The following is a 25,443-nucleotide window of genomic DNA, read 5'->3' as shown; positions in this document are numbered from 1 at the left end:
TCACGTTTTCCCCACCTCCACCATTGCCTGTCTGTCACATCACAATGGTAGTGGGTTTGATTCTTTGTGAAAAGTAGCCTTAATAAGACAATTACCCCTTATGTAAGCAAACAGTGAATCATAGCCGAGTTAAGGCTGATGTATCGTAAATGACAGGAGTAGTGGAGACAGGAGAAGTTCCACCTTTCAGAAGCCCTTACCTGCTGTCTCCTGGCTGCCACATAGTTAAGCTTCACCATCTCCTTCCCAAACTCCTTGAAGCGGTTCGCCAGGTCCTGCTCATTGGTTGCATTCTTTACTCCCTCCAGAGCCTCCTCCACCTGTCACAGACACACACATCAACTTGAGTCTTACAAAACCTCTGGAGACCTGGAAATGTATCTACATGTAGTTGAAGCTATACACCTTTAACAGTAAAAAAAATATATATATATATATTATAACATAACATGGTAGAAGAAAATGAGTTTATTCTGTGTGGCTGTAACCAGACTTTAAAAAAAAAAAGAAGACAATACTGATTAAACTGTAATTTTAAGTGTCTCATTTCAGCAACCACATTCCTTTTGCAGGCACATCGTGATACTAAGCTCCTGTCTTTCCCTAATGAAAGTGCCACCCAAGATGTAATGGAAAAGAGAAGAGAGATAACTTTTAAGTGGCCTTTGATGGCAGGGCTTATAGTGATTTGAGTTAAACCCTCTCCAAGTCTCAAAAAATGAGGCTGGAACAGACTGTGCGTGTGTGAATGAAACAGAGAAAAGGGAGACTGTGTAAGTGGACAAGAGTGCATTACGGAATTAGAGAGACTATGTTACTGGGAGACTCTGACGCTAACCAACACTGCTGTATTCAAATTCTCTTTTTAAGTCTTGAGTCACAGAAAACAAAGTTGGTGAAAATAGGCTGAAATATTAGGGTAGAATAGGTTTGTGCAGTCAATCACACCAGAGCACTGTGGCATGATGTGGTACAGTATAATCAACAATGCTCCTCTATACCTCATCTATATGCTAATGTGCACAGGTTGGAATAAAAGCATATGTTGCTGCTGTTGACTCTGCAGCACTACAAGGTCCTTGTATGAACATCTGCTTGTATTTTTAAGCCCATTTGGCATGCAAGCCTAATTAATGCTATTTATTCAATCATTTTGCCAAAGTACAGAGTACTGACTTGAACTGTAACACAGATAAACCCCAAATAGTTGAACTGAACGAATGAATGACTATTTTTTTTTCAGTTATGTACAAAACACATACAAATAAAGAGCATACAATTTACACAATTGGTAACCGTAAAAGGAAGAAGCTGAAGGCAGAGGCTTATTTCTGCTTCTCCTGCTCTCATCTTTTGAATTAACTGAAACTGCAGCAAATAAAACATTAACACAAATTAATCTACATTTAGTTCCGTAAACCACTTCAAGATTATTTTACCTTTATAACCCTTGAGAATTTGACAAATTAAAGGTTTTTCAAGACTCGACAAGCTACACAATTTCAATTCATCATTCATTTGATTCCATAATTTGACACCAATAACAGAAACACAGCAATATTTAACATTTGTTCTTAGGTTTCAAAGACAAACAACCCTCTTAAATTATAATTCCCTTTTCTTAACTTAAAAAAATTTGAACACAAACAGGAAGACGTTTGTTCTTAGCACAAAAAATAATTTCAATTGTTTTTAAATATACAATATCAGGAAATTTTAATATACCAGATCCTACAAAATATTGATTACTTGACTGAAGATAACCTGTTTTATTTATTACTCTGATAGCTTTTTTTGGAGTTAAATTATAAGGTCTATGTTAGTTTTATACGCGTAGCCCTAAATTTCCACACAGTATGACATATATGGCATTACCTGGGAACAATACAATATGTGCAAACATTGCTTGTTTAACAGATCTCTAGTTTTATAAAGAATCATAACAGCCTTGGACATTTTACGTTTGATATATTCTATTTGTGGTTTCCAACCGAGTTGATGGTCAATAATCACTCCTAAAAATGTTGTTTCATACACCCTTTCAGTTTCAACTCCACTGATTTCCACATAGTGATGATGATTACACTTACAATTTTAAGGTGGGCCAGCAGTCTCATGACATCAGCCATGTCGGCGAGGATGAGGAGACGGGTGACGGCAGAGAGCAGGGCCCGGGCGGCTCTCACCATTGTGCCTCTTTTCACAGAGGAGCACGGGTCATCAGCAAACTCGGAGGAGGCGATGCGCATGGTTTCCCCTGCAAGAAAGAAGAGCGCAGCACGTGAAAAAAACTGACACGATTCGACTTCAACTTTTACTGTTCTAAATCAGGTGATATCATTATCTGTGTGCATGTGTGGGTGTGTACATACAGAAGGGGAGGGGAGGGGGTGAACTGAATCCAAAAATAAAGACTGTTCCTATATTGGAGATTCTGAATACATTTGCGGAATACAAACATAACATGAATACAAAAACAACAACACTAATAACCTTGACGTATGCACCTGGATGGTGACAGCTCACAAACACTACAGGAAAGCAGCAGACGCACTTCAGAAATGTAAAAAAAAACAAACATGTATGACAAACAAACATCGTAACAATTTACAAAACTGTAGCCAACTCCTATCAAGGGAAAAAGAACTCATATTTAGCCAGTGATCAATCTGCTGCCGTATTTTCTGTTCATTAAATTACGAATTAGATTTCAACAATTGGAAACAAATTGTGAGATTCCCCCAAGTTTAAATCCACTTATAAATCTATTGTGTTTCTCAGTAAATAATACATGGGTTTGAACTAGCTTCCAAAACAGCCCCAGTCTGATTAAACCCCGTGGACAGTCGAAAACTGGCTGTTTCTGACACTAGTAGCTCTACACATTCTGTTGGCCCAAGACAAATTTCCCTTTTGCAGACCATGGAGGGTATCTTTCCTTCCCATACCTACTAATCACCATGCTTGGTGTGCCATCTCGCTACATAATGTGTTGCAAAGTGTTTCAGCTATAACATCCCTTGAACCGCTTCATCTTAGTTCGAGTGGCATTTTGGAAAACATTAGTGCTGCCATGGCTCACAGCAGAACAGCTCCAACCCTTGAGGCAAACTGTTAAGATGTTTAGTTATCATTTTAATCTTTTAATGAGCTTTTTTCTTTTTTTAAGCAGCTACAATAACTTTTCTGTGGTATAACTGAATATTTCCAAGCTGATACTGCATACTACCCGGTAATGAGGACATGCAGCAGACTACTGCTAAATAATGATGTGGCAGCTGGTAAATAAAAACAGCTCCACTTCACATAGACACTGTAAATTACCAATAGTATAGCTACATTTTTAAAGTTGTATAAATGCAGACATCCAATAGAGTCTTTGGGGTTCCTTCCAGACTGTAGCTGGTTATGCTCCAACTCCGTCCAGCCCAGGGATGAGCTAGTGAAGAGTCATAGTACAAAGGAACTGATTACTGAACCTCTCTGTGGTCTGAAATCAGCATCTATAATTTAATCATGAAAACATGAAGGGGTATGAGATAATGAGGTCGTGGCGACGAAGGTCTGTTGAGATGATGACAGAAGTAAGAGAGCTGTACAATTCACCATGACATTGACGAGGTAGATGGTAACATTCAGTGAACAACACTCCAAGCTGTTTGCGTAGAATCTTGTAAAAACGTTCATTAAAGTGTACCTGTTCTGGTCATGCTTACGACATTAATTATGCTTTGTGTATTACTTACAAGCAAGAGAGGCACAAATTCAGGAAATAAATAAACAAGGGGTGACAGGCACAACAAACCCCGCCCCTCACACATAGCTGATGTCATCATGTCTATGTGTGTGCTGATGTCATTGTATCAATTGTCTATTTATGTGCTAAGTTTGAAGTAAGTAAATAAGTAAATGGGGAGAGAAAAAAAAGATTTTAAAAATTCATAAAAAATTTGAACTTACTTTTCCCAAAATGTAATGACATGATTGCCACTGAATGGGTCACTGGCAATCTATAAACCCAATTTGGTATGAATTCAACAAATAATTTTGCTGCAAGAGACATTTGAAATTCCATCCATTATAAGTAAATGGCTAAAAAAAAAAAGATTTTAAAAATTCATAAAAAATTTGAACTTTGACCTACTTTTCCCAAAATGTAACCACGTCTATTCTTGGTCACTGGTAATCTATAAACTCAATTTGGCATGAATTCAACCAATAGTTGTGCTGTTAGAGTGTTAACAAACAAAGAAACAAATAAACCTAACCAAAAACAAAACCCCTTGGCTCCCCGTCGGGGGGTGGGGTAATAAATAATAAATGCACCAACCTACATCTTTTTATCATGTGAATTACATGTGGGGGCAGCTATTGCCGGCCGGAAGTGACGTACCAATGTTGTTTCCAGTTGATCGAATGAGTAAACAAGCAGCAGTCAGTGAGCCAGATTGAGTGGAAATTACATGTTTGCACTTGTTGTTTGTGCAGCCGTAAGCTTAGCACTCCGCCACTGCCCTAGGGATGTGACCTAGCGCTGACCAATACTGGTGTCTACTGCACGGGGTCAGTAACCAGTCTGTAACAGCCCAGGTAATCTGACAAAACAACTCTGTGTCACTACGGGTGCTGGAACAGTCCGTGAAGGAGGCAACAAGTCACTGATCATGCCTGACTGAGCGTTGACTTGGTGCATGTGCGTACTTGACAATGGGCTATAACAGAACCGCCAGTATTATGTGTGATCTTCTGAAACAGCTACCAATGAAAATTCCCTACAGGTACCATTTAAAAGCCTACCGAATAAAGTCAACACAAGCTATTTTTGGGATCATAACTTGTTAAATGAGTTTTCCTGGATGACATGGCATGTAAATATACCTAACCTAGCAAAAGTAGAGTGCAAAGAGAGAATGAGAGTGCCCCACCGGCTGTTCAGTTCTACACTGGAGAGCTTTTCATCATGTCTATCTTTTCTATAATGGCACTAAGCGGTAAGCATCTGAGGACATGTGGAGTGCTAACTTTCATTTCAGACTTGGAAAGACATTGACTTAGTTTTACTCATTTAAAAGGGCAGACCTTTATAATTATAAGAATCATAAAAGGGCACTGTAATTATAAATGATTGCAAATTTCAGAATGTTTTGCAGCACGTTGGTTAAAAATGTGTTTTAATTAGAAGAAAAGAAAAAGTGCACCATGACTGCTGAACAGTTTTCCTTTAGCTTTGACTAGTGTGCCTAACAAGTGGGATGACTGACTCTGTCTTTTTAGGTGTCAGCTGCGGTGATGACCTGTATGGCAACAGTCGATTTCACGCCTCAAAAGACCTATATGCCAGCACAGTCAAGTCAGTGTTCAACAGCACCAATGGCCAAGTGGAGCTGACAGTGCAGGATGAGGAATATGGGTACAACACAACATATGCTGAGCTCCATTTGCTCTTTCTGCTGATGTAGTTATTGAACAGGGAATGCAATTCCATTCTGGGGACAAACATTTGATTCACATAAAGGCTCACTGACTTTCTCACTCAGCACAGGCAAACTTCTGGGAACTACAAACAACTATGACATTGCTGCATCTGAACAAGAGCTCCTAAGAAAAAAAAAAAAAAAAAGAAGAAGAGTAGCATAAGTTGAAACGAGGACTTATATTCAAGCTTCTGTGTGAAGCCTTTGAAAATTCCCAAATTGTCAGTAATGAGAATGGGCTTCTGAAATATCTTCAGCACCACGACAGACAGTCAAAGCGTTAACGATGCATGACTTTAGGGTAACAACTCCAGGCAGTACATTCATGAGGCTGCATGCATCAAGTAAAAGCCTAAGCAAATGAATAATAATGTACTCCTAATGGGATGTCCCTCAAAACCTTAGCTTCATAAATGCGTATTGGTCTGAGGGAGAGTTTTTGTTGTCAGTACTTTTCCTAAAATGTGAGTCTAAAGCATTAAATATGCAACCTTTAAAGCCATGGAAAAGAAGAATGTGTGGACATTTTAGAGGAATGCATCCTGTTATGATACAATAGATGCATTACGTGGTTTCGGTGTATGTTTGCAGTGGGTCACATGGATTCTTGTAGAGGTTGATATTTATACATTATTTGGTCCTCAGTCTAATCATATCCTGCACTGACAATCACAGTCACCTCAAAAAAACAATCTGACAGAACAGAGGGATGTCGTACATTGTTCAGCTAAAACATGGGTGTCAAACATGTGGGCTGCGGGCCAAAACTGGTCCATCTAAGGGTCCGATGCGGCCTGTGGGAGAATTACACTGAAGATATTAATCATTTTAGTTCAGGTTCCACATTAACCCAGTTTGATTTCAAGTGGGTCATACCAGTAAAATACTATCATGATAACTATAAATACTAACTCCAAATTCTCTTTAAGTGTAATAAAAGTGCAAGGTATCTTCTCACAAAAAATGCAAATAACCTGAAATGTCCTAAGAGAAGTGCAATTTTCATGTGTATTTGTAAAACCACTGTGATCTGTAAGTTATAATGATAATAATGTGTAAATGATTAACTGAGGCAGACTATTATTATTATTAAAATTGCACTTATTTTTTATAATAAATTTAAATTCTTTCATGATTCATGTTATTCACATTTTTTAAAGAATCATTCATAGAGGCAAACTTTTCATCATGTAATTTTACTTCTGTACACTAAAACAAAGAGAAAAGTTTAGAAATGACATTATTTATCTATTATTATGTAATTATTTCACTGGTCCAGCCCACTTCAGATCCTATTAGGAGGATGTGGCCCCTGACCTAAAATGAGTTCGACACCCCTGGGCTAAAAGTTACCACCTGGCTTCAAGTAAGTAAATAGGAAGAAGCCTTCCACTGGATAACTACTGTTTCAGCTGCAACAAGTTCTGGTGCAGTAGCTTTTCCTTTCTTAAACATCCATCAGTTTGTAGAAGTATTGAGATTGGGCTGTGTTTCAGTGGAAAAAGGTCAGACTGACTCTGATCTAAAGTGATGGACACATCAGGAGGAGAACAGAGGGGGTTGAAGTGATTACCCATCATGCCTAGTGCCTATAGCACAACCCTGTGGGGAAGGTGTTATGATCGGGAGGTGCATCATTTGGTCAGGTCTAGGTTCAACAATGTCATGTGTCCAAAACTTAGTATTCAGCTGACTTCCTGAATATACTGAACGACCAGGTTTTAACTTTAATGGATTTTTTCCTTCCCTGGTGACACAGACCTATTTCAAGATGACAATGTCAGGATTCATCAGGATCAAATTGTGAAACAGTGGTTCAGGGAGCAAGAGACATAATTTTCACACATGGATTGGCCTCCTCAGAGTCCAGACCTGAACCCCATAAAGAAATACTGGGATGTGATGAAGAAGACTTTACACAGCGGTCTGACTCTTGCATCACCAATACAAGATCTTGGCTCATAATTATCATAACTGTGGCCGGAAATAAATGCTGTGACACTTATTGCGATGTTGCACAAGCATTGTGAGGCATAATGCCAAAGCGAATGTGTCCTGTACTTCACTGGACCTGAATATTGTGTGTTTAACTTCTTTGGCCAGGCAGTGTAACAGGACTGCAGTGCATAAACTCCTCGTTAACCACATACCAATGGCAGTGGTCCACAGAGAGATGTACAAATAAATGATAACAGCTGAGTTTTTTCATCATATTCTTCACAACCCACATCAAGAGAACAGTGCTGGACTAAATGCTTGAACCCTACAGAGAAGGGTTACTTCAAACGACTATAAAGTCATCTGTGATCATTATCACCTGTTGATGACATATATTTTATTTTTGTGTCCTGGTTAGAGTATTCTCTTCCAGGATGACAATGTCCACATCCATAGGGCACAACACCTCACTAAATAAGAATGAGTGAATCATTTGTAATGGTCTTCACAGTCATCAGATCTAAACTGAACTGAACAGCGACAGAAGACTTTAAACCAACGCATTGAGATGACACCTCCATCATTAAAGCACAGAGAGGGAGTTCATACCTCCAGTAGAGTTCTGACACTCTTCTGACTTTATTTGTACACTATGTAGGTGTTTTCTTTCATTTGTCGTGTACCTGCAGCCTCTTCTTTCTGCTAACTTTTTTGTGTCACTTGCTCAGTTTAATGTTGTGCTTCACTGTAATCACTGCTTGTCGTGGCATGAACAGGTAGTTTTCAGCAGAAACTTTTTGAGCAAAATATTGTATAAAAAGAGAAAAGCAGCAATAATATTGCAGTGAGTAAGAAGGAATTACTCGATGCCTGGTTGCAAATGTAAAAAAAAAAGAATATTACACACTCACAAAGCAATTATCTGACAAACACCAAAGCAATATTAAGGTACAACAATTGTAAGCTCAAGTATTTTGCCTACGAAAAAAAAATCCCAACAAGCTCACCTTGCTTACGAACATCCTCCACAGCAGCGATAAGCTCCTCCTTGAGGTCCTGGCTGTCTTTGGCAATCTGCTCCCCCTTCTCCAGAAAGTTCTGGGTAGCCTGCTCAACAGACACTGCCAGCACATGAGCCTTCTTGGAGCGGCCCTTCTTCTTACTGGAGGGCCCTTTGTTACTGGTGTTCACCAGGGTAGTAACCTAGGAAACAGGAGAGGGGAATGAGTATTTACACAGGCAACAAATAGCATTTTAGCAATTCATACAGGGGTTGGACAAAATAATGGAAACACCTTAAAAAATCAACAAAATATAATTTAATATGGTGTAGGTCCGCCTTTTGTGGCAATTACAGCCTCAATTGTCCGAGGTATTGATTCATACAACTTGTGAATTGTTTCCAAATGAATTTTAAGCCATTCTTCAGTTAGAATACCCTCCAACTCTTTTAGAGACGATGGCGGTGGAAATCGACGTCTTACTTGAATCTCTAAAACTGACCATAAATGCTCAATAATGTTGAGGTCTGGGGACTGTGCCGGCCATACGAGATGCTCAACTTCATTAGAATGTTCCTCATGCCATTCTTTAACAATTCTAGCTGTATGGATTGGGGCATTATCATCTTGAGGTGAAGGTGTTTCCATTATTTTGTCCAACCCCTGTAATTCATTCATTCATCTTCTGAACTGCTTAGTCCTCGAGAGGGTTGTGGGGGTGCTGGAGCCTACCCCAGCTACCTATGGGTGGAGGCGGGGTACACCCTGGACGTGTCACCAGTTCATCGCAGGGCTGACATATAGAAATAAACAACCAGTCACTCTCACATTCACACCAATGGGCAATTTAGGTTAACTCATTAACCTATTAGCGCAGGTCTTTGGATGGTGGGAGGAAGAGAGAGAGAGCTCACGCAAACACAGGGAGAACATGCAAACACCCCAAAGAAAGCCCCCCCCCCCCATTGGCTGGTGTTGGAATCAAACCCAGGACCTTCTTGCTGTGAGGCGACCGTGCTAACCACTAACCACTGTGTTGGCCTGCAATTAACAATAAAAACAACAAGTGGCGCGAAGCACAACAAACCCTGCCCCATGCATATGTTTCGCACATTATAAAAAAAATGGGAAGATTTTGAAAATTCATAAAAAATTTGAACTTTGACCTACTTTTCCCAAAATGTAATCAGATCTATTCTGGGTCTCTGGCGATCTATAAACCAAATTTTGTGTGAATTCAACCAATTGTTTTGCTGCTACAGACATGTTAGATTTCACCCATTATAAGTAAATGGGGGGAGACATTTTTTTTTAAATTCATAAAAAATTTGAAACTTTGACCTACTTTTCCCAAAATGTAACTGGTTCTACTCTGGGTCACTGGCAATCTATAATCCCAATTTGGTATGAATTAAACCAGTAGTTTTGCTGCTAGAGCGTTAACAAACAAACAAACTGAACCAAAAATAATACCCCTTGGCTCCCCTTCGGGGGGACGGGGTAAAAATACTTTCACCTTGAACAGTCTTTCAGTTGACAAGACATTCAGTCACAGTCTCCAACATCAGAAATAAAAGCTGGGATAGAAAAAAATATTACAGAAAAAAGACTCATTTCCCTGATGTCAGCTCTTTTGGAAATTTGTGAGTTTTTGGTCAACTTTTATGAGAACAAGTTTGGTGTTTTACAGAATTGGGTTTTGTAGGAATAATGTAATATGCGTTATAATCTTATGTCATGTATGCTGTGATACTTTGGCTTCAAAAAAATGAGATAAATGTCTGTCCAAGACCAGTGAGGCAGCACATGGACACAATCTCTCATTACACTCCAGTTTGCTGTGGGTGTATCACAATGACAGCAGTGGATGTTGCACAATGGGGCGATATGATTAGTTTGTAGAAGCTTTTGCTCCCTGAAGCTGCTAAGAGCAAAGCTGTGTCCTGTCTGGGCTGCATTACTTAAGCGTTTCCAGGCTGGAATAAATACTTTAATGATGTATGTCCTCTCCTGTGATGGATCTAGGAATAGCAGCACAGATATGAAGCAAAGTCAGCCTTTACAGATGGATGTTTTCAAAGTACATTGCTCAAAAAAGGAATTCATTATCATTAATTGTCTAGTCTTTACTCATGGCTGCCCTAATGAATAACTTTGATACATCTGTTTACCATCAATGTATCTGCCCAACATCATCTTGCACAGCTGAAAGAGTGCTCATTATGAAGTGCAATGGTGTGTTTATTCTAATCTAAGTTTTCAAATCAATAACTCGTCATTGCATTTACACATGAAAGCACAGACAAACCTGTGCAAATACACTACCTTCACCTCACACACAAAGCACCCAAACACTGTATACACTGCCACAGCATTAGAAAAAAGTGGAATGAGCAGGAACATGCATTAACACATTCACACACAAAAACAACCACATAAATGAAGATGACATTTTAGCTGCTGGCAGAGGAGCCGGGTCTGTTGCAGATAATGAAATCTGAACCAGGTAACCTTTATCACCGCAGGCTCAGAATTATCTTCATATTAGTATTTTATTAGTGTTATTTACCATCTGTTATCCAAGTCTAATTTAATCATCGGCTCACACTTTCTGATTGAGCTCATTTTTCTTTCAGTAATATAACAAAATCTGCAAAACATTCTTACATACATTTCACCCCTTATAGATGTTCATTAGCTTGAAGATATATAAGCAGAAATCAGTCCCTCCAGAAAAACACGATTATGCGATTGCATAACTCAATGCGTAATCAACCACATAGTGCACATTATGCGGGGGTCCACATTTTTTCAAACAGGGCACATATTCACCTAAATAATAAAATATTTCCGCATAAAAATATGCGAAATATGCGGCGCTCACATGATTTCATAATTAGAGCCCGAGCGATTAATCGGCCAGCCAATTTATTATAGCATTTCACCAATTCATCAACATCGGTAAATATGTAGCCGATGTGGCCGATATATTAACTTTTTTGCTGCGTGGAGATTCTGTCGCTCGCTGCTCCTGTGTGTGTGTGTGTGTGTGTGTGTGTGTGCTGCCCGGAGAGTCAGACGAACAGTAAAGCAAGTTAGTTTCACTTTCACCTCCGCTCTGACAATGACGCTATCACCCCCACACACATAATCACATTATCACAGAGCTACTGCTAATCCAACCCCGACCCCCCACCAACACCACCACCACCGGCAAAAATCACGGACTGCTACTGCGCTCTCTGACGAGGATGGACCGCTAACCCGCCCATTCCAACCCCCTACCCCCACCCCGAAAATCACGGATCCCCTGTCTTATGAAGTATTCACCCCCCCACACACACACACACCCATGTCCGTGCACTTACTGTCTACCTCACAGTTTCATTCTGCAGGCAGGCCTGGGTGTTAATAGTGTAGGGGAGACTGGGGACAGTTGTAACACGGGTCAGTTGTAACTCTTGCTATTGCTCCAATCAGGAACAACTTAGGACTCACCTAATTCACTCTGCACATGCTCAGTTTACTCCTTAGTCCACATGGGAAGTTGTAGTGCCGTGAAGCAGACACATCAAAATTTGTGAGTGAAAACATAACTTTGTGGTGAGTCATATTTTTTACTCTAATTATTTTTGTGATTGCATAGTTTGCATTTGAAAGTTGTGTAAATTATCTTTGTCAGATAAACAAAGATTTATGCAACTGTTAATGCACCTTTCCACAATTATCTGATAAAAGATTATTATATCCTGCGTAGATCAGTGTTCTCATTTCATATATCGGCCAATATCAGATATCGGCTGATATATTGGATATTAGCTTTTTTTAGCCCCCAATATCGGTATCGGCATCAGCCCCAAAAATCTCATATTGGTCGGGCCCTATTCATAATCCCCGCATTTTTCCACATAAAGTTTAAAAAAATATTACATTGTAACTTGACGTGGGTAGAGATGTAATATGTGACGTACAACATCATTAGCTCATGCGTCCACAGAAGGTAAACCAGTGTTGCCACCTTGGTGACTTTCTCACAAAATCTGGCAACTTTTCAAATCCTGTTGGTGGCTTATTTTTTTTTCAAAAGTGACTAGCAACCAATTTAGCAGCTTCTTCTGGTGTTATTGGAGACTTTTCTGGTGTTTTAGAGACTCTGATGTAGAAGCACGCATCATTCTGCAGTTACTGTCCTCAACGAGCCGCAGGTGCTGCTGTGAGCCCCTCCCCCATTTCACAGCACTCACAGTCGCCTCGCGCAGCAGTCAGAGCAGAGATCAGACCCACCACTCCACGTCCACACTGCTAATGAATAGCGCATGTGCAAAGCTGCTGCTGATCTCACTCTCACTTACAAATGTAAATGGTTTTTCATTGTCACACTAAAATAAATCATTGCATTCGAGGAGGGGGTCTGAAAAAATTTACCTGAATTAGGGCCAGACCATCATTTCTCACATTGCCATTAACAGTGACTCTTTTTGGGCCATTTAGATTGCTAATGTTGTGAAGTTAAAATCATTTCTACCAAAAAATTTTAAAAATGTTATAGCTATGGCAAAAAATGTTTATGTTTTACTGTCAGTTGTTGTAGGCTCCTAAATGGAGCGTAAGGTTAGAAACTCTAAGTGTGTTTCTTTTGGGTCCTACACAAAATCATGCAACCCATGCAACTGTACACTGGACTACAAGAGAAAATTGATGCTGGAGAGCCACTTTTCTATAGCCAAACATTTGAAAATGGTTTCTGCTGCAGCGATAATAACATTAAATGAACATAAAAGCTCTAATAGCCTTGAAACAGCCTGTTCTACCACACGTTTGTGAAGCAGGAAGCAGTTCTATTATTTTTGGCACGTGTGTCTCCGGAATGTTAAAGCCATGTTTGAGCCATGCTAGAAAATAAAGAACTAAAACATATCCAGCACTTTCTGTGATGTAGTGTATGCTTGCTTCTTGTATGTTGGCTAATCATATAATCTAATTAGACATTTTTTTTTCAGTAGTAGCCTAGTTAGAACAGGGTGTGGGAGAAGAATCTTTTTTTTTTTCATCCAAACATGTTTTTTCCACTTACTGCATACTTTCAAATGTTGCACTTTTGTTTTCAAATTCCCACAATTTCACTGCATAAAATCACATAAAAACCCTGCATATTCCATTGCATAACTAGAAGCACTCGGAGAGCGCAGACCTCCGCCAAGGCTGATCAGTGGCGCCCCCTGTGCCCCCCCCCGATCACCACCAAAATTTAATCATTTCTTCCTTATCCCATTTCCAACAAACCCTGAAAATTTCATCCAAATCTGTCCATAACTTTTTGAGTTATGTTGCACACTAACGGACAGACAAACAAACCCTGGCAAAAACATAACCTCTTTGGCGGAGGTAATCAATGATTTTTGCCTGTATAATGAAAGATTTTTGCCTGCACTTTTCTGGAGGGACTGAGAAATATCCACATAGGAGGAGCTTGTGGGGTCTAGGATTTGTAACATTAATGTTTTTTTATTCATTCATATTCTGAACCACTTAAGGGTCACATGGGGAGCTGGAGCCTATCCCTGCTACCAAAACAGGCGAAGGCGTGGTACACCCTGGATGTGTCGCCATTTCAATCGCAATACTAATTTACACAGGCAAACAACCATTCACTCTAATATTCCCTCCTATGGGAGTGACTGATTAACCTGTTGCGGTGCATGTCATTTTATTCTATCACTTGATTGATGTTTAAGGGTACTGGCTTAGCAACAATCTTTTTTTAAGAAAAAAATCACCTGTTGGATGTCTGCTAGTGACTGTTATTCAGCAAATAATTTAACAAGATATATTAGTATATCCAGTCTGATCCATAATATCTGTAGTATTGTACACGGTTAATGATGCAGACATTGGATTTCTGTCTGTGCTGGTCTTCCATCATAAGCGTGGCCTGTTCCATGCACCTAATTAACATGGCTATACTATCAGGAAAAAGAGTGTTTTCTTTGTTTCACATCAAAGCTTGCATTTCTAAAACAACTGGTTATGAAACTGACTCAACCCTGATGAAGTACTAATTTTATTAAGATGACAGTAGTCATTACATATGTTACAGCAGAAACAATGCAAAGAAGCATTAACATTACTGAGGCATAATCATTTATGTTATTTTGCATTATGCAATTATATAACTATGTACTTTCACTTGCTGGTATGTCTGTATTGTTGTGTACAAGAAAATGAACAAGCAGCAGCACATGACCACATAAATACTGCACCTTACAGGTTAGGTATTTGCTTTGGAACAAATACAGTAAACACATACAAGTCGTATTGTTGAATTGTTGCATTGTTTTCATAGATGATTACTCTCCATTTCATAAAGTCCCATTAAGGTACATAATCAGGGCTAATGACATCCATTAGTTTGCTTCCATTACTATAACCCAGTAGATCCACTGCCAACAGCTGGCAACTGACACTGTGAATTAGAGGCTGCAGTATACATATATCTATAGGAATAGTGTTGTAACGTAATTAAACCACATGCTTGTTACAGGTGCTTCATGCTAGGACTGTCTGCTTATATAACAGCAGTTACTTTAATGTGCAATCTGATAATATGACACAACACCTGATGTAACCTTCATGAGATTTGTGCACTATTAAAAGGATTTCTATATACTTGAGGTGGCAGTTCTGTCGTCCTTAGATATGTTTACTCATAGATTAGTGGATAAATATGTGGGTTCATGTTGCTGGAATCTCAGAGTTAATTAGACCTTTAACTTCTATGTTTGCATAATGCCTTCTTATGCGCCGCCATAGAACAGAAGATGAGAATGCACTAAGCCATGTGTCTGCACGTCTCATCGCACTTCAGATGTTCATTTATACATTAACACATGGGCTGACTGTGAAATCCACCACTCCACCCTGTGTGTCATATGGCTTTCCACAGGAATGACTCTGTCAACTCGAAGCTTGTTGACGTTTTGTTCCACGACAGCGACTTAAAAGAAGCTCAATGTATATTTAATAAGCCAAAAATAACCTCATCGCCTGCAGGGTGGCTGCAACAATTTATCTACCTTCATATAAATTTAACTGTGCTACTTTTATGAAAATATCTCGCTGCCTCTGCACATACAGCTGAATACCACGAGAAAAACACAAAGGGCTGGCACACTAGTAATAATACTTAAAGCAGAGCATTAAAATGTGAGATCATTTCAGAACACATAAAGTGATGGTGTAAAATGACTGTGGGAGCATTCGTGACTAATGTGAGTTACTTTGCAATTTAACCAAGAAAAGAACCAAGAAGAATAGAAGCTAATTAAAATACATGCAAGCAGAGTGCGGAGTTGCACACTGCTGGGTACTTCCAATAACACAGACAGTGAACTTATTAACTAATTTAAAAGGACCAACATAAATGAGAGCAGAGTTTACACTGATTAGATGAAGCGTGGAAATCAGATTTAACAAACATCCCTGGGAGGGAAAAACTCTGCAGCGAGGGAAGACTGTGCTTTTGTCTCAGGCTGAGTGACGTTCCATCTCGAGGTCCTCAAGACACCACGGCTGTTTTTACTGTGGCTGCTGAGGCATCCAAGTTTAATCACTGTCACTTTTACAGAGACACAGGATATGACAAATAGCCCGGCGTTTGTACTCCCGGAACATGTTCAGCACCGACAGACATCAAATTCATACTCGGCCTATCAAGAAAATGGGGAATGAATGCTGCAAAATATGCACAGCTACTTGCCAAAACACTCAAGTTACAACTCAGCTAGATCTGAAAGGCATTAGTAATGCTTCTAACTATTTTATTTTATTTTCAATGACTTTTTTTTGCTCAGTTTACCCAGTTCTTGTTCTAGTTATTGTTATAATTATAATTATCACCATGGTTGTTATTAGGGATGCAAATTATCGATTGATCCATTAATCGTTTGTTGGTTGACCTTATCGATCAAAGTGGCGATTTTCCTGAGAACCTGAATTTCTCTTTCGATAGGGTCATTAAGAATAAAAGCTAAATACTGTTTATATACTTCATAAAAAAAGCATGTCGTATTGCTTAATGATTGATTTACCATACTATTGGATACAGTACAGGCAATGATATTTATGTACTAGAACTAAATAAATTCCGAACAGAAATTCAATAAAATAAATGGATCTAAAGAGGGGTAGTTTAGAAGAAATGGGCATTTCTGATTTTGCATCACTACCTGACACGACGGATCGAGGTTTCAGTCCGCCCGCTGTTTTCCTGTGACCACCAGGGTAACCGCGGGACATAATGTGGGACATACCTGTGGCCTGGATCAGGAGCCTGGACGAAGTTTTCAACTTCTGTCTCACTGACCAGATAGTCCAGATGACCGTGGTTTACACCAACCTCCAGGGAAAACGCTCCATCCGGGACCGGTCCAATACTGACCCCACATTTGTGCGTGTATTTAGGCGGGGGTGCACCGCTCCCACAAACAGACGGACCAGTCTGTGTTTCACTCCACCATGTCCCTAAAGCCATTCTAACTCAGCAACGCCATGATCCGGTTCGACCGACTATCCCAACTGCGGCGTGGCAGCGCGGACAAACCTGCAGCCTTCGGACAGGTGTGGACAGGTGGACAGGGTGACTCCCCCGTTAATCAATTTCAGCAATGAAGTCTAGTTTGGGCAGTGGCGCCCCCTACTGTTGAAACCACAAATTCCGCCGTGGAAAACCAACAATTAATTTTTATGCATTTGGCAGACGCTTTTTTCCAAAGCGACTTACAGGGGAAAACCAATCAAATCACTCAATCAATCAAATTTTATTTATATAGTGCCAGATCACAACAAAAATGTTATCTCATGACACTTTATATATAGAGTTGGTCAAAACCAGACTCTAAGCCAATTTACAGAAACCCAACAGAATCCTATCAATTTAATTGAATCCTAATAATTTAATCGAGCAAATTCTCATCAACAATTAATTGACAGGCCATTAATTGTTTACATCCCTAGTTGTTATTGATAGTATTGTTGATATTTTCTCATGAGGGTCCTCGCCACCCTCTTTTTCTTTTTTCTTCTCCTCATCTTTGCTCTCCCTTTCTCTCTTCCCCCTGTTCCTTCACGTCAGGTCCGGCATCAAAATGTGATTCAACAAAACCAATATAAAGACAGTGGAATATCACAGGGAGCCTCATATACTTTATGAAGGTCCCCTTGGCAAAGCAAATTTATTCAGCTCAAAAAGACAGCTAGACCACCATTCTGCTGTTATGATGCTGGACAAGACAAGTTAAAAAAAAGAAGAAGAAAAAAGTAATGCTTCTAACACACAGAGAACATAACTGTGACACAAGAGAGGATTGGCCTCAACAGCGTTTCAGAAACTCCCCTGACACTAGTGTTCCAGTGTTGTTACGTCTTACTGAATGTAAGTGAACATGTATTTTAGTACAATGCAATAGAGACAACTAAATTAATGTTTAAATTCACTCTTCTAGAATTGAGAGATGGTTGACAGGAAGTGGGACAACATCCAATGGCATCACATCGTGTTTATCACACTTGAGATTTCATAAATACACAACCTCAAAACTGTGAGATATCGGTTACGTAATGTGACATATGTGACTAACAGCTAAAACATGAACACCCCAAAGAGAGGCTGTTCTTTTTTCTGCATTTATGGGTACACATGGTCATTAAAGGGAAAATAGCTGCAAGGCACTGAACTGTGACATCAAATAATAAATACTCTTATAAAGCTGTGCTGTGCATGACATGACTTTAGCGCAAAAAAATCTGAATCCTAAAATACCAATGGTAAGTCCAAAATAAGAACTAAAAAGTCTAATCAAAAGGATCCCTTGGGGGAAGGGGTAAAAACAAAAGTAGTTTTGCAAAAGAAATGAAGTGAGCCACAGTAATGTTTGCCAAGTGCATCCAAATGTGGTCTAATACACAACAAAATAAATCCACTGTCTAGGAAAGGCTGCCTTGCCCTTTTCTGCCAGCTGGTAATTGGCCCAGGGTAAGCCCATTTATTGTGTGTATTAGCACCACTGCCCGCCTGGATTTTATGCAACACACTGGGGTTATTTCCATGCATCCAGTTATGTCATTCTCTCAGCCAAAATAACCACAGCCTCCGAGACACAACAATCCTTATTATGAAGAATACGGACCTTTATATAGAATAACCCGTATACAGTCGCAGAAATAACTACAGCAAAAGGCAAAGCAAAGGATAGGACTTTTAAATAAATGCAACAGTAACATACAAATGCAAAGCTCTGATAGGGTTACAGGTAAAAAGGCATGTGTTGGTAAATTTGACAACTATAATGAAACATATAAGACTACAAATGCAGGAATCAACTTTTTTTTCATGCTTTCACTATCAGAATGGCTAGTCGCTACATCATCATAGTCGAAAACGTTACTTCCGTGTCCAATCGCGGAATATTCAAAACGTTGTAAAATGGTGCAGTGCTGGGTCCCGTGTTGCAACAACAGAAATGACATTAATAAAACAATCTCTTATTACTACTTTCTTCCCGACGAAAAGGAGAAGAGAAGATGGCTGAAGTTAATACGGTTTGTTGGATCTCAAATGATGAATAGTACAGTTTAGTGTAGGCTAGCGGGTTGAAGTCATTATTGCTAGAGACAAAATACTTTCATTTTAGTAACTGTCAAGCACCTTAACAATAATCTACGGTTAAAAAAAGTCAAAAGTCATTATTGGTTCAGACAAACCACTTCAATTTTACTTTGAAATGTACAGATGATCTCAAGAGTGACACATGAAGTCCCCCTAAGACTGACAATGACAAACGATCTTTCTGTTGTACATATTTACATATTTCTTGTATTTACACTACCAATCAAAACTTTGGACTCACGTTCTCATTTAAATGGCATGAGATGGACCGCAGATGGCCAACAAGTACTCAGCATAACTGGGAACTCCTTCAAGACTTTTGGAAAACATTTCAGGTGACTACCTCATGAAGCTCATCGAGAGAATGCCAAGAATGTGCAAAGCAGTAATCAAAGAAAAACGTGGCTATTTTGAAGAATGTAAATTATAAAACATGCTTTGAGTTATGTCACATTTTTTCGAACTACATAATTCCATATGTGTTCATTCACAGTTTTGATGCCTTCACTGAGAATCTACAATGTAAATAGTCATGAATATAAAGAAAAAACAGTTGAGTCCAAACTTTTGACTGATAGTGTATATGTATATCAGTGTGCTCAGTCTGGTCCAAAATGTCTTTATCCCAGGGTTCGAAACATCCATGTGCAAAACGTCTCATGCTCCAAACATCCAGCGTCCGAAAAAACCTGTTCCTGGCTAGCATCAGTAGCTAACATTAGCTAGCTAGTACTGGCACTAAACATTAGCTTATACAACATTAGTGTCTATATGCAACTTTAAAGCAAAATGATGTGTGTATGTTGTCAGTTATTTTGTCAACTAACCATGGTACTTCTAATGTAGCGAATTAAATGCTAGCATTACCTGGGTGCAGTAACGTTAGCTTCATTGCTAACACCCTTACGCTCGCTAGATACTCGCTCTCACTTCAACCTCATAGCTCCTCTTTTTCATTGACGCCTGAACTTTCCCTGTCAGATTTCCACCTGGCATTAAACTAACTTTTATAACTCTTTAAACCAACTTTGGGAAGTCAGCAAAGTAGGATGTTACTGTGGAAAAAGGTGACCGGTTCCTGGGCTGCAGCCATTACCGTTTACGTTAGCAGCAGGGGTTTGGACACGGAAGTGATTTGTGACGTCACACTAGCCATCCCCATTTCGAACTAATTTCGCAAATGACAACATTCAGCCAGTAAATAATAGACAGCAAAGAATAGGGCTGGGTAAAAAAATCAATTTAATCGATCTTAGATTGATCTCATTTTAATTTTGCGTAATTGATTAATAGTGGATGAGATTGATTTTTCAGGGCAGGACCAGGAGTACGCGGAACCGTGGGCGACTCCGTCTTGTGAACCCCTGGGGAAGACTTGGTCTCACTTTCGAAAAAGACGCGGAGGGGAAGTCCCCTCCGCTGGAGGTCCTCCGGCCTCAAACCGGAACCCGCAATGTGAAGGAACTGGCCGTCCGGCAAGTCACAGAAGCTGGTCATTCTTGGAATAATAACTTGGATCCATACTATCACCTATGGCTGAGTATGGAGTTAGAGGAAGAGTAGAGCGACAATGTCAGACCGTTACGCTACCCTCCCCACCCCTCACCCCCCACGCTCCGCGACCAACATTCATGGAGCGTGCACACCCCCCAGCCCCGCTCCCCTCCGACCAACAATCACGGAGCAACGCCCCCCCCCCCCCCCCCCCCCCCCCCCCCCCCCCCCCCCCCCCAAATGTGTCGAAGCCTCCAGCCATAAAACAGAATAAAGATGACGAAGTCCGTTCAGATCCACTGTAAAAACCTGGACATGTTTGTGTCCTGTTCATTATTTCAGAGCAGATTCAGCTACTTCCCGCTGAAATGTCAGATTTATTTCTTTTCTAATATAAATACTGATCCCAGTATTGATGTGTTGCATGACTGCAGTAGTCAAATAATCAGGTTACAACTCAAAATTGTACTTTGGTATCACTAAGTTAATCTGAATCAATCAATTAATACTGAATCAAATCAATATTGAATCGAATTGAATCGTGATTAATCGATTCAGAACCTTATGAATTGAAAGTGAATCGATTATGGAAATTGGCCATGATACCCAGCCCTAGCAAAGAACACAATACGCAACATAGGCACACCTGTACACACAATACAAAACACAACAAAATAGGGTTCATGTATGAAGAAGAAACAAACAGGCTGGTGAATACCACATAGCATCACAACTCCTAAATTGCAATTGTACATGCTATACAAGATGTAGGATGATACAACAGGATAAACTGCACAATACATCACTGATGTGCAAGAAGAATGAGATGAAGAGGAAAATTGATGTGTGTGCAGCACAAATACTGAAAAAGAATAATTCGACACAAAAATCTCCACGGCTTGTATGGTGCCTGATGAGGGGAGAATTAAAACGTCTGTGTGAACAATCCTTGAGGGTGACAAAGACACACTCAACAGCCTGAGTCATTATCTTGCCATTTGTTAAACTACGGGGGTTCTCCAGACATCATAATCAGTAAAAGAGTCTGTGGTAACATGTCATTTTCATGTTATAGTTCAGTACTTGAGGGACCACATGTAAACACAATGCGCTGTGTCCTATTTAAAAACAGACTGGGAATTAGAGAGAAAAATGAGAAAACTTCTTGCATTCTGGTGGTGCACAGTCTTGGCTCAGCAGGATACTTCTCTGTTGTTGTTGATATCTGTCTTGTGCTGAAATAACACCCCTTGTCGCTGCAGTACTGGAAAATCTTTAACTAACCAAAACTCACACCAAACAAAATCAGCTTCTGTAAACAGACAATTCTGGAAATGAATAAAAACAACAAATAGACACACTGGAAACCAAGTGTAGTGTAAAATACATAAAAGCTGCTTTCTGTTTAATAGAGATATAAAAAAAAAAAAACAACATTCGACTTGCCTTCAACATTAGGGTTCAGACAGGAAACAGTTAACTGGTAATAAGCGATTACGCTGCAGCAGTGGTGAAGCTAACCTTTTCTTCAGACATTAGGAGTTGTTGTGCCTTGCCCTCCCGTTTTATTGCTGATCAATAGTATTAAATGCCATGTGGCCTTTCCTCTCTAGAGCAGTGGCTAGTGGACTCTCAACTCAGTAGTAAATCCCTGTGGCTCTGCGTAGCCATTCAATTTTCTGCCTTCAGGCTCTGCGACGCGCAACCAATGGATGGGGGATGCACTTTAACTGTTAAACACTGGGGAAAGGTGTCTGCATAAATACATGACCACAAACACATATAACACAGCTGCTTAGAGATTCTGCCAAGGTACCTTACTGGAGTTTGTCATGTACATAGAGTTCCTCTTTGGCTCTACTGCAAGGAAAGCAGCCGAAAGTGCGGGTTCATAAAAGCGAAACATACAAGAGCCATCAAAGAAGACACTGCCCCACAGCTTCCACATCATCAAAAAGTGGTGGTGATGTAGTTGTTGATACCACCTTTTTGTGGTCTCGGTCTTGTCACGGACTCAACTCATTTGGTCTCGGTCTTGTCTTGGTCTCCACTCTCTTTGTCTCAGACTTGTCTTGGTCTTGGACATAGCGGTCTCGATGGAATTTGTACAAAAGCCGTATCATCACAGAATAGCATCATTATTTATTACGCGCCATCTTAAAATGCAACCAGTCAGATGCATCTACAGGGTGGGGAAGCAAAATTTACAATGAATATTTAGTTGTTTTTTCTAAGCAGGCACTACATCAATTGTTTTGAAACCAAACATATATTGATGTCATAATCATACCTAACACTATTATCCATACCTTTTCAGAAACTTTTGCCCATATGAGTAATCAGGAAAGCAAACGTCAAAGAGTGTGTGATTTGCTGAATGCACTCGTCACACCAAAGGAGATTTCAAAAATAGTTGGAGTGTCCATAAAGACTGTTTATAATGTAAAGAAGAGAATGACTATGAGCAAAACTATTACGAGAAAGTCTGGAAGTGGAGGAAGCAACAAAAAACGTACCAAAGCTTTTATTAAAGCTCTCAAATCCAAAATTAAACCAAAACACTTGTTGTCAACAAGTGTTTTGGTGTTCTTGTGTAAGATTTTAACTTCAAATCATATTTTACTGCATTTCTAACTGTCTTGTTTTCTACCTCAAGTTCAATTGCCATTTTTCTCATGGATTTGGTTGGATCTTTTGAGAGCTTTAATAAAAGCTTTGGTACGTTTTTTGTTGCTTCCTCCACTTCCAGACTTTCTCGTAATAGTTTTGCTCATAGTCATTCTCTTCTTTCCATTATAAACAGTCTTCATGGACACTCCAACTATTTTTGAAATCTCCTTTGGTGTGACGAGTGCATTCAGCAAATCACACACTCTTTGACGTTTGCTTTCCTGATTACTCATATGGGCAAAAGTTTCTGAAAAGGTATGGATAATAGTGTTAGGTATGATTATGACATCAATATATGTTTGGTTTCAAAACAACTGACGTAGTGCCTGCTGAGAAAAAACAACTAAATGTTCATTGTAAATTTTGCTTCCCCACCCTGCATTTTAAAAACATGTTCCCTCATATAAATTTTCTCAACAGACAACGCCAGCCCTCCACAGTCCACTACTGATGTAGTTCTCGAGACCGGTCTTGATCTTGAAACCGGTCTGGAGATCAATTTTTTGTGGTCTAGGTCTTGTCTTGGTCTCGATACCCTCCGGTCTCGGCAGTGTCATGGTCTCGGTCTAGCCAGTCTAGCAAGTCTTGACTACAACACTGTTAGCTTAGTTTCATTAAATCATTTAACAGGAGTTGGGTATTTTTTATTTTTTTTGTCACTTATGTTTTTATTGAAATTTTTCACACGTTTGACAAAACAACAAAAAACGAAAAAAAAAACATTGCTTGGTCGCATCACACATTCTTCAACACAGCCCTATCCAGTCTTTCCATCATTCTTCGCTCTGTAGACAGTCCATTTATTCCACTTTTTGTCCATTTGTGCTTCCTGTTGTCACAGTGTATGAGTCACCCTTTCCATTGTATATATTCCATCAATAATTTCAATCCATTGGTCTTGTGTTGGTGCTTCTGTCCTTCCCCAGTTCCTTGTAATAGCTTTTTTGCAAGCCACCAAAAGTATCTTAACTAAATATATGTCGTTTCCTATTACATTTCCATCAGACAAGTTACCCAAATACAGAACATCAAAGCACATTGGAATCTCATACCCCATTCTTTGTTTTAGTACTCCACACACCATTTCCCAAAACACAAGTTATTTTATCACATTTCCAAAAAACGTGTGTGATCTTCATCAAATTCTCCACATTCCCTGCAACATTTCTGCTGTCTGTTTAACTGGTTATTTTTCTTCTTAGGTGTAATAAAGAAACGCACCAGATTTTTCCAGGAAAACTCCCTCCAGATCCGTGAACTAGTGGATGTTTGGTCTATCTTCCACATATTAATGAATTGGGTATTTTTGAGTACTTTACAAGAAGTTTAGTGGAAAAATGGTGAATATTTTGCCTGTTCTGCACTAGAACCAAAACAATGACGGATGCCATGACTGACAACAGACAAAATTGCAAAAGACACCACTTAGACTCAAGATCAAGATTCATGATCCTTTATTGTCATTCAATATGTGGCATGAGGAACGCAATGAAGCTGCCATTTAAAAAAAAAAAAAAAGAACCACACACACAGATTACTATGTGAAAAGTGTACATAGTATAATGATAAATAAATGAACACAGAGGAGGAGACATGAGTGGAATGTTAACATATTATTGCACATTGTATGTAGTAAAACTGACTGAATATTTCGCTGTGTTGTAAATGAATGAATGAATGAATGGCACCAGAGTGAGTTCAGTAGACACATAAGTGATAAATTGGAGCTAGTGTGGTGGAAAAGTATTGAATGGTTTTCCAGTGAAACAAAATGATAACACACAGTCGGATGGATGGACAGACAGATAGAGAACAATAACAAAGACACAGCGAAATGAAACATAAGTGAAAGAAAGCGGTGCATGTAGGGAGGCAACACACAATCCTTAGTGGTCTGTCCACTGAACAGCCTGCCAGCAAGCAGCTCCAGCCTTTAAATTAACATGACTAGACAAGTGAAGGTCAACGTCATAAAAATTTACTTTGAAGAGGAATGCTCCATCATCTAGACACTCAATGTTTTAGCGTATGCTCTACAGACAGCAGCAGCCACTGAGATGATGCTGCAAAGTCAGTCGAACACTCAGCTCCATTTCCACATTTGTGTGGAATCTCACTTTTATTTTGGAGGATTTGCGTTCTCTTTGTTGTTAGATTTCACCTCCACTTACAGGTTAACCCCCCCCCCAGACATTTAATTTAC

General features: G+C 39.5%; 1 protein-coding gene across 1 annotated transcript in view; it reads right to left on the bottom strand.

The window, feature by feature from the left end:
• The window catches only part of ctnna2 (catenin (cadherin-associated protein), alpha 2), a 602,172-nt gene that overhangs the window by 520,028 nt on the left and 56,701 nt on the right, over positions 1-25,443 (bottom strand). The window contains 3 exon segments of the mRNA XM_030138923.1: positions 201-320; positions 2,091-2,257; positions 8,420-8,615. Of these exon segments, the coding sequence (XP_029994783.1) occupies positions 201-320; positions 2,091-2,257; positions 8,420-8,615 (483 nt within the window).

This window comes from Sphaeramia orbicularis, chromosome 1, assembly GCF_902148855.1.
Source record: "Sphaeramia orbicularis chromosome 1, fSphaOr1.1, whole genome shotgun sequence".
In the NCBI taxonomy this organism is placed as follows: Eukaryota; Metazoa; Chordata; class Actinopteri; order Kurtiformes; family Apogonidae; genus Sphaeramia; species Sphaeramia orbicularis.
This window is presented reverse-complemented; position numbering and strand designations above follow the sequence as displayed.